This window comes from Trichophyton rubrum, assembly GCF_000151425.1.
Source record: "Trichophyton rubrum CBS 118892 genomic scaffold supercont2.3, whole genome shotgun sequence".
Taxonomy (NCBI): domain Eukaryota; kingdom Fungi; phylum Ascomycota; class Eurotiomycetes; order Onygenales; family Arthrodermataceae; genus Trichophyton; species Trichophyton rubrum.
The window spans coordinates 2,612,217-2,622,590 of record NW_003456426.1 but is presented as its reverse complement, the minus strand read 5'-3'; the positions used below and the strand labels follow the sequence as shown (position 1 = coordinate 2,622,590).

At 56.2% G+C, this 10,374-nt stretch overlaps 2 protein-coding genes across 2 annotated transcripts; both read left to right on the top strand.

Moving 5' to 3' along the window:
- Window positions 1-3,200: 3,200 nt before the first annotated feature.
- TERG_03736 (uncharacterized protein) lies at window positions 3,201-7,807 on the top strand (the record flags this gene model as incomplete). Its single annotated transcript, XM_003236643.2, has 7 exons — window positions 3,201-3,555; window positions 3,614-3,817; window positions 3,872-4,134; window positions 4,197-4,289; window positions 4,361-4,517; window positions 4,575-4,819; window positions 4,932-7,807. 7 exons carry the CDS (start codon window positions 3,201-3,203, stop codon window positions 7,095-7,097), a joined length of 3,483 nt encoding a protein of 1,160 aa, XP_003236691.1. The 3' UTR covers window positions 7,098-7,807.
- A 967-nt stretch (window positions 7,808-8,774) lies between these two features.
- Window positions 8,775-10,267, top strand: TERG_03735 (uncharacterized protein; the record flags this gene model as incomplete). Its single annotated transcript, XM_003236641.2, has 2 exons — window positions 8,775-9,392; window positions 9,503-10,267. 2 exons carry the CDS (start codon window positions 8,775-8,777, stop codon window positions 10,265-10,267), a joined length of 1,383 nt encoding a protein of 460 aa, XP_003236689.1.
- Window positions 10,268-10,374: the final 107 nt, after the last annotated feature.

Genomic DNA, 10,374 nt, shown 5'->3' with positions numbered 1-10,374 from the left:
ACCATCCCCCTTCCAACGACACTATCGGCTTGTTCTGTCTGATGCTCAACGTTAGTCTCCGTCCGTGACACGAAAAGTAAACGCAAATCTCCCTCCCCTTGTCCAGAGCGAGGTTGGGTCTGCTTCTTTCTGCGCCTGTCGATGGTCTCTCTGTCTGGCTGTCATGTCTGTGTCTTCATCTCCCCCCTTATTTTTTGCAAACCTCAACCCCCTTTTTTGCACTATATTTGCTTCTTTGCCCACCCACATCCACATCCACATCTCCGTTCTTCTTCTGCTGCTGCTTCTTCTCCTTCTCTTGTTCGCCTTTTTTCGACTCTCGTTTCTTTTTTTTGCTCTGCTTTTCCTTTTTTTTACTTCTTTCTCGTTTTTTTTTGCTTTTTGGGTTTGTCCCAATCGTTGCTTTTTCCTCCTGGTCTAGCTGGCTTGCTCCGTCAGGTATCACTCGTCTCTTTTTTTCCTTTTTTTCCTATATATACTTATTTTATTTGTGCTGGTCCGTTTCTTTTTATTTCTTTTTATTTATTTCTTTCTTTTTTTTTTTTTTTGGATTCCCTGTTTTTCCTTTTTTTTCAGGGGGGAGAATGGGGAATGATGGGATGGGATGGGCTGGGGATCGGGCTTGTTCAAGTTGAACGGTCGGTGCCGGCTGTCAGATTGATGGGATGGATGGATGGGCGGCTGGCTACGTGCAGGTCGAGCAGATTCCTTTTCTTTTTTTTCCCTCTCTCTCTGTGCTCGCCATTTCATCTGCTTCAGCTCGTATACTGACCGTATAACTCATGATTCTCTTTTGTCTGCGACTGGTTGTGACTGCAAGGAGACACACCCAGAGTGCTTCCGTATCGACACAGTCGCATGCGAGGGTGGCTGGCGAGGAGACCTAGGCTGACCGACAGATCGGCTGGGACAGACCACTATCATATGTAAGTGGGCATGTAAGCGGTCTTCTCGAAGGCTGACAGAAATGAAAGGAGACGAAGAAAAAAGCGAGATATTTTAATTATTTGTTTGCTCCTCTCAGGCAGCTAGCAACCGCAGTAGTATGTAGTAGTTGAGTCGTCGAGCACTCCATCCGTATTTACTAGTTATCATCCACGGCGAGGGCAGAGTGAGGACGGTGGCGAGGATCGTCGCCAGCTTCCTTGCAAAAAATGGAGTATGAAAATAACCAGCCACCCCATATCACTGCTCACTCACGCAGTCAAACTTGGTGCAGCAGCCAGCCATCCAGAGCAAATAGTGTGGTGCAGCAGCCAGTCCATATCTCGCTGGCTGTACTCCGAAACCTCTCGCCTTGAAAAAGGTCATGTCATCACGAGCATGGGGGAAATGAAGCAAACGATAATTTAGCATGCGGTTCCTTGTGCGATTTTTATTATTTATCTTTATTTTTTTCAACGATAACGACGGCTTACTTTTGCAGTGTTTATATAGGCGTGTTATGCTTGTGATGATGTATGGAAACGTGCTCACTTCGGGGGCACGGGAGAGCAGGGGCGGTGGAGCAGCGAGGGAGAAGCCAGAGAGAAGCCAGGGAAGCAGCACAGAGTGGAGAGCTGGAGAAGACGAGCAGGAGATGAAGCGGACAAGCGAGCAAGGGCGCTGCTGGCGGCCGGGGATGCGCCCGATGCGATCGCACCGTTGGTTTGTTGGCTGGTTCGGGTGACTTTTTCTCTGCGCCTGGAGAGTGAGTGGACGGACAGGGTTGGCTGCTCACGATGCTTCGGACATGCACCTTGGCGAGAGGTATCGCATACACGTCAGGTACTTGGCCGTTAACCAAACCTGGCTGCCTGTCGACTCAGCATCGCCCCATATAAATAGTATACGTAGTATACTTAGTATGTCGTGCACTGAGATACACGCAGAGTACGGAGTAACGCAGGCAAAGTCGAGAGGAGGAGAGACGATGACATAAGCATAATTTACGCAGGGATGGAATGACATAAGCAGTACTTGGCAGCCCGCACGTTGGGTGTTACATAAGCAGGCGCAGAAGAAGGTGCTGACATAAGCCAAGGAAAGAGAAAGAAAGTTACGGCTCAAGCTTTGAGAGGAGGGAAAGAACGAAGGAGGGAAGGACACGGGTGGATCCTTCCTCAAAGATGCGGGTCTACGGGCGGGTCCATTCTTGGCGGTACTAGCGCGGTTCAAGCGTGCAGGAAGGTGGGGACCATGGAGAAAGGACAGGACCCACTATTTTACCCTTCGTGCTTGCTTTTTCTGGAAAGTGTTTTTTGTATATGTTTTTTTGCTTGCAAAAATCGGAAAGGAAAGGGCAAAAAAAAGAAAAGCATAGAAAGCATAATAATAAAAGTGGGCCCCGGTGGGTGGGGCGCGGCATGACGAAGGCGGCCGAAGAAGGAAAGGGCGAGCAGAGCCTGTTTCATGGTTTGACCACGCCCGATCTGGCAGTCCTGAACATCCTGACAAGTTGTGTTATTTCGGATTCCAACAGCGACGATAACGAACAGCAGAAAGACGGCGAGGAAGAAGACGACTGTAGAGGCTGAAACAGACACCCGCGGCGAGGGCTGCGAGCCATGCGGCGGCGCTGAGCTATTCCTTCCCCCCCCCAGCGGGAGATCGCGATGGAGACGTCAGATGGAGCTGGCTAGGGTGATGGGTGACTGACTAAGCGCCGCCTGGAAACCCTTCCCACTAGCGCCAAATCCTCGTTCAAGCCCGTCTCCCACTCTTTCTTACCACTTCGTCTTCTTCCCTTCTTCTCCTCTGCACTTCACGGCCTCTCCTCTGCCTCTGCCCAGCTTCACTCTCTCCACGCCCGTCTGCTGTGTCCAGGCCGGCTTCACCTCGCGCCCCGCGCTCCTCGACCTCTCGTCCCAGCAGCACCGCCAGTCTTCTTTCGCCTCCGCCGTCGCTCCCTCTGCGTGACGGGTGCCGTGACAGCCTCTCCTGCCGCTGTCACCGTCGCCGCAATCTCAAGGCACACTCTTTTCTGTACGTTCAATTGCCCTGCTCGCTAGTCCTATTTGGCTCTCCTTGCGAAAGTCCGCTCTGCAGCAAAGCCAGCTAACCAGTGAATACAAGACCAAAAAAAAAAAAAAGCCTTTCGCCGTGTTTATTTTACTTATTTTCCTCCAATTTTCTTCCTTTGTCCCCTGGGTGCCTGGCAGAGTGCAAGATAGCAGTCCAAGTCACTGCTTAAAAACGCCCTTGAGGCTGTGAGACACGCGATGGCGTCTCATCCACAGCCATCGCCCCCAATGCATCCCCATCCTTCTCACCATCCGGCCCTGGCAAACCACCCGCAGGTCAACGGCCACCCTCCCATGGCTCAGCAGCAGGCTCAGCAGCAGCAGGCTCAGGCTCAGGCCCAGCAGCAAGCAGCTCAGCAGCAGGCCGCTCAACAACAGGCCCAGCAGGCCCAGCAGCAGCAACAGCCGCCGCCGGGTCCTCAGCAGGGTCCTCAGCCGCAGCCTGGTCCGCCTGGTCCACCGCAGCAAGGTCCTGGCCAGCCTCAAAAGGGAATGCCACCTACTATTTCACAGAAGATCGCACAGCTTAACGAAGGTGTCTGGCTTCAGATTGGTATGTCTTTGAATATATAACTATTTTCTCAATTTGTTTCTGAGACTAACACGCGTAGGCACTTTGTCTGAGTTGATGAATGACCCTGATGGCGCCATGTACGCCTTTGAACAGGCCATTCGGCACAACCAGTGGTCTATTCCTGCCATGAGTGCCATCTCCTGCCTCCTGCGCAGCCGTGAGCAGTTCCAGAAGGCCATCGAGTATCTGCAGGCCATTCTCAAGCTCGATCCCCAGTCCGGCGAGTCATGGGGTTCACTCGGTAGGTTTCACAACAAAGGCAAGGTTCAAAACATAGACTAACAACGTTGACAAGGACACTGCTATCTTATGCTCGATAATCTGCAAGAAGCATACACGGCCTACCAGCAGGCCCTTTACCATCTTCGCGACCCCAAGGAGCCCAAACTCTGGTATGGCATTGGTATCCTGTATGATCGGTACGGATCCCTTGATCACGCCGAAGAGGCCTTCTCCCAGGTCATGCGCATGCAGCCAGACTTTGAAAAGGCAAACGAGATCTACTTCCGTCTCGGCATAATATACAAGCAGCAGCAGAAGTTCGGGCAGAGTTTAGACGTAAGTGCAATTCGCTGCCCCATAATTGGCGGGATCTCGGCTTACACCACTGTTCTTGGTAGTGTTTTAGATACATCGTCAACGACCCACCTCGGCCGCTCACGGAAGAAGACATCTGGTTCCAGATCGGCCACGTTCATGAACAGCAGAAAGACGTACGTTTTCTAGCCCATGGAGTTGCTGACCTTTATATATCCATGTATACGTATGCTGACTATCTCTACAGTTCGAAGCAGCCAAGGCAGCTTACAGACGTGTGCTTGAGCGCGAGCCCAACCACGCAAAGGTTCTCCAGCAGCTTGGATGGCTCTACCATCAGCAGAACAACAACTACAGCAGCCAGGAACAGGCCATCGAATATCTTGAGAAGTCTGTCTCAGCTGGTACGTCAGACTCTACATAACTGCATAGACATAATCTGTAGGCTAACATGCGTATAGACAACAGCGATGCGCAGAGTTGGTACCTGCTAGGACGATGCTATATGTCCCAGGCAAAGTATCCCAAGGCATATGAAGCTTACCAGCAGGCGGTATACAGAGATGGGCGCAACCCAACCTTCTGGTGCTCCATCGGAGTCCTGTACTACCAGATCAACCAGTACCGCGATGCGCTGGATGCATATTCGCGCGCCATCCGCCTGAACCCGTACATCTCAGAGGTTTGGTACGACCTAGGCACTTTGGTACGTCTCCTGTTTTTTTTTTTTTTCCCTCTTTCTTTTTTCAATCCCTTGCTCCAATCTTTATTGTCCCTATTTTGAATCGTCGTCTTTGTCGCATATTAACAGCCTGTAGTACGAGTCCTGCAACAACCAAACGAGCGATGCCCTGGATGCGTACGGCCGCGCTGCAGACCTCGATCCAACCAATGTCCACATCAAAGCGAGACTGCAGCTGCTCCAAAGCGGCCAGGCAGGCGGGGCCAACGCAGGCAACGCCCCGGCACCGCAGGACGTGCATCCGCAAGCATACCAGCAAAACGTCGGCGCTCCGCCTGGACCTCAATGGGGCGCTCCGGCCCCTGGACCAGGCGGACTGCCACCTCAGGGTCCCGCTCCGCCAGCCCGGATAGCCGAATGGGGCAGACCAAGCGGAGAGCCGCAGAATGCCAGCAACGCTCATGGACCAGGCAGCCAGTTTGAGCAACGAGATAACGTAAGAGGACCTCCTCCTTCCCAGCCTCGGGTTCAGGCCAGTCCACGCCAGGAGCAGTTCCACGAACCGCACCCGCCCTACCGGCCTCCCCATCATTCCATCTCCTCCCGCAAGGGTGGCCACTCCTCCCCTTCTCCCAAATTCCCCTTGTCCAACACGCATACTTATACTGGAACCCAGGTTCTCCCACAGCTAGCTCCCCCGCAACAACAACAACAGCAACAGCAACAACAACAACAACAACAGCCTCAACAGCAGCACGAAGGTCCTAACAACGGTCCAGCACCAGGTCCTCCCCCTTTCCCACAGCCACGACAAGGCCTCGGACCTGGTCCTGGCCACGGTCCCGGCGGTCCCGGTCCCAACAACCAAGGTCCCAACGGCGCCGGGCCCTCACAGTACGGGCGACCGTTCACTCCCCCAACTGAAATCCGTCCCATCCGCGAGGAACGTCCTGCCTCCGCCAACGGCACTGGCCCAGGGAACGGTGCCAACAATGCCGGCGGACCCGGCCCAGCGTTCGCACCACCACACCAGCCGTACCACCATGTTCCTGGGCCCGGCGGACCGGGCCAGCAAGGGGTTCAGCAGAACGGCGGCATTGCCTCGGGAGCCCCCGCACCCGCCTCAGCCATCGCAGCGGCTGAAGCGGCCGCTCGTGAACGAGACGAGCGACCAGCATCGAGCATGAAGCGAGTGCGAGAATGGGAGCCCGAGCCAGGCCCCGGAGCTGGACCAGTCAAGAAGATTGCGAATGAAGAAACGCGCAGTCGACTTGACGGACGACACGACACTCGCATGGAAGATCAGCCGGGCCCCGGACAGGTCCCTGTGCCGGGACAAGGCCCCCCTCCACCACCGCCCGGCCCACCACAGGGGCCATCACGCCGTGGCTCCCCTGGTCCCGCCGGCCCGGTATCGGGCATGGGCGGATTGAACGTACGCCTGGCGTCACCGCGAGACCTCCGCCGCCGCAGCTCGTCCGAAGCCCGTCGAGAGGATCGTGAGCATGCTCGCCGTGCCCATGAGCCATACCATCCGTCCGACGCAGCTCACCACCCACCAACTTTACCCCCAATCCAGCACATGGGGGGCCCCAAGAGCGAGCCTCAGACCCCCGGCCAAGCTCCCACAGGCCCATCGGGGGGCCCCCAGTCTCTCCCTTCGCTGTCCGCCGGTCTCCCAAAGGACGAGCGTGATCGTGACAGAGAGCGAGAGCGCGATAGGGAGCGTGAGCGAGAGCGTGAAAGAGAGCGAGAGCGTGAAAGAGAGCGAGAGCGTGAAAGAGAGCGAGAGCGTGAACAGCGGGACCGAGACCGGGACCGCGAGCGAGAGCGGGAGCGAGAACAAAGAGAACGGGAGCGCGAGCGTGATCGTGATCGTGAGCGAGACCGTGAGAGAGAGCGGGAGAGAGAGCGTGAGCGAGAGCAGCGGGACCGTGAGCGGGAGCGAGACCGAGACCGCGAGCGAGAGCGTGAACGGGAGCGAGAACAGCGAGACCGTGAGCGCGAGAGAGAGCAGAGGGAGAGAGACCGAGACCATGATGCTCGGGACCAGCGGGATCGCAAGGACCACTCTGCTCTGCCTCCCGTGTCGGTCTCATCGGTGCAGCAGTCCCAGGGCCCGCTTGAGCCGCCCGCCCGCAAAATGGACGTTGACGAAGACTACGACGATGAAGGGGACGACGATGCCGGAAGCAAGAAGCCTGCAGCCATGGTGGGCAAGGGCGGCAGTCCCGGCAGTGTTAATGGAAGCGGGAGTGTGACTGGCCGTGACCGCGAGAGGGAGCGAGACCGAGACGGCTAGGGCCCCAGCGGGATAGGGATAGGGACCGAGAGCGGGAGAGAGAGCGTGGCGACCGCGACAGCCAGACCAAGGCCGAGGCGTAACCTCTCTACTTGACTCTAGCTTCTATTTCTACTTGACTCTGACGAGGGGATGATGATGACATTCCTCTATCTCTTCTCATCTTCGTTTCTCCACTGTATTCATCCTGTTTGTCTTTTTATCTCCTTTTTTTTTTTTTTCTCCTCTTTTCTCCTTCGTTTCCTTGTTTTCTTTGATAAACTTGTCCAGTCTGCATCTCTCCTACTGCTTTTCTAATGTTTGTTGATCCTCTCTGCCTGCTCGAGTTCTGTTCAGTTCCGTTCGTCCTATTGTCATTATGTCTGTGTTCGTGTTTAGTACGTACTTCAACTATGCTGGGCCTGGAGGGAGGAAAACCGGGAGTGGAGCAGGAAGGAAAACCAAGCGCAAGGCCGTCTTATGTCCTTTTCTCTGTCATCATCAGCCGTCGTCTCATCTCTACCGTCTTCATATCTCTACTTGTCTTGTGTGTTTATCTCGTCGTCAACTTTTACTTTTTAACCTTTAACCTTCTCAGCCTCATGCTTAGTCACTCCTTAGTAACGATATTACCTAAGCCTCTTTACCTCATCCATGACTAAGCCTTGGCACTGACTAATCGCTGATCTCTTGCTCTCGAATTCGCTTCTTCATTCCTCTTCTTCCTCCTCCTCCTCCTCCTCCTCCTCCTCCTCGCCCGTCTCGTCGCCCTCCCGCGCCCGCTATTCGCCCAGTGTCACCCTCACCACCACCAAGAACCGCCTGCACGCAGCGTCTCACGGCGGGAGAACGACCGCCGCCCTGCCCTGCCGCGCCGAACCACCTCAAGACCAACGCGAGAGCAAAAGATGGACGCCACCCTTTCCACTTCCGGGCGACCCTGTCCGCGCCAAGGGGCTCGGCGCCTGGGCGAGCTTGGCTGCTGCACTCAGTTAAGCCTTTAGCTGGGCCTTTAACTGGAGTTACCTGGCCTTTAACTGGAGCTAGTTAAGCCTTTAACTGGAGTTGGCTGGTCTTTAACTGGAGTTACCTGGCCTTTAACTGGAGCTAGTTAAGCCTTGACTGCATCTGAACTACGCCTTTAACTAGGCCTTTGACTGCGCCTCGACTGCCTTAACCACCGCCGGAAGCCCAGTTAAAGACCGCGGAACCTAGTTAAAGCCCAGTTAAAGCCCAGTCAAAGACAGCGAAAGACAGTTAAAGCCCAGTTAAAGACAGTTAAAGACAACAGCTAAAGGCTCCTGCCCAGCCTCCGCCCAGCGCCCAGCGACGCCCCTCGCGCCAGCTCGTCCTCCCTGCGCCAAACCTGCCAAATCTCGCGGGCTTGGGGCTTCTTGGTCTTTTCTTGGTCGTGTCGGAGAATCTGGCGGGAAACGGCAGCTCGACGGCGGGCGGAGCGACCTCTCCTATCCTACCTCTCGCTCTCTATACACACACACATATATATAACATGTCGCCCTCGCATCGACACGAGCACCGGTTGCAGGCCCTCGCAGACGACGCCCGAGACTCCCAGCGCCCAGCAGCAGCAGCAGCAGCAGCGACGACGACGACGACGACGACGACGACGACGGCGACGACGGTGACGGTGACGACGGCGACGACGGTGACGGTGACGGCGACTCCGGCGGCCAGACGATGAAGACCAGGTCGAGGACGCCGCCGGGCATGAGCTACACGCCGTCCTACGCCAACGACGAGCATCGCCGTATCGCCGCCGCGGCCCTGCGGCTGTCTCGTCTACACCCGCCGGGCAGCGTCAGCAGCTCCGGTGCTCCTGAGCCAGACGGGGCGGTCCGGGTGCCCCAGGCCGCATACATCCTCGATGCTGGCTGCGTGGACGTCCCTGTCGACATCGAGGTCGTCGACGCAGACGCAGCAGACGCAGCAGACGCACACGCCGACACCGACCGGGACGCGGAGGACTGGCGGAGGATCAAGATGCTCGCAGCGGGCTCGACGGACTCGACGGAGGGCAGCCAGCTTCGGACGGACCTGCTCTCGCACTCGCACTCGCTCTCGCTCTCGCACTCCCGTCGCAGCTACCAGAGCCACCGGAGCCGTCTCAGCCAGCAGAGCGGACGGCACAGCAGCCAGGTCGACCGCCAGGACGGCGACGACGACGACGACGACGACAACAACAACAACAACAACGAGGAGGACGAGGACGAGGAATACGAAGAAGAAGATTATGAAGAGGCCGATGAAGACGAGCCTGAGCCTGGCTGCTCGCATGAAAACGCCTTCTTCGTGCTAGTACGTGCTGTGTTGTTTTTTTTTTTTACCTCCCCTTAATTCCTCCCATTAATGAATCCGATATCAACAATATCTGTTATACAGACCACTGACAGCGGGTTGCAATGTAGCTCCGGATATCCTTCTGTCTGCCGCCGTTCACCATCTTCGCCGCCCTCTACGCCTTTATATCCCTAATATTCCTCCTCCTCGCCATCCCCCTACGCCTCTGTCCCCCTTCGCACTTCTTCAAACCGCCCACCTCTCTCACGGAACAGGTCTGCCGGCTGCTCGTTCCTTTGCTCCGTCTCAACCGCCGGACTGTCACCAGCCCGACCAGCACCCGCAGTCACCGCCGCAGCAACAGCCATCAGCATCGCCAGAGCCGTCACCACGGCGATAACCACCATGCAAAACGCTCGCGGCGGCACTACAGCACCCACTCGAGCCTGCCAGCGTCCGCCCTGACCTCCCCGCGACAGTCCTACACCATCTCTACCTCTACGCCTGTCTCAGCGTCGCTGTCAAGTTCCACCATCCCCACTCAGCTTGTTACTGCTACCGACTCAGCCAGCACGCCTGCATCTACGACTACCACCAACGCCGCCGCCGCCGCCGCCGCCAGCTCGCCCTCGAGGCTGTACCCCAACTACTCGGCCCCCATGCTCGTGGTCGTCCACCTGCTCTCCCCCTTACTGCTCCCTCCCACCTTGCTGGCCGCCTGGATATGCGCCTGCTTCTGGATCTTCGTCATGATCATGGGCAATCCTGACGGCAAGGAGAAGACCGACGATGGCCGCGCTGCTGTCTTGGCGGTTAGGAATTGGTGGTGTCTCTGGCTCGCCAGCGCCAGGAGGAAACGGAGAAAAAGAGACCCGGAAGCGGGATCTGTATAGACAGGCTTCCTCTTCTTTCTTTCTTATTTTTTCTACTTTGCTATCTATGTATTCGATCTATCTCCCTGTGTGTTCTTTTACTATCGTGTTTTGCAGAGCATATGTAC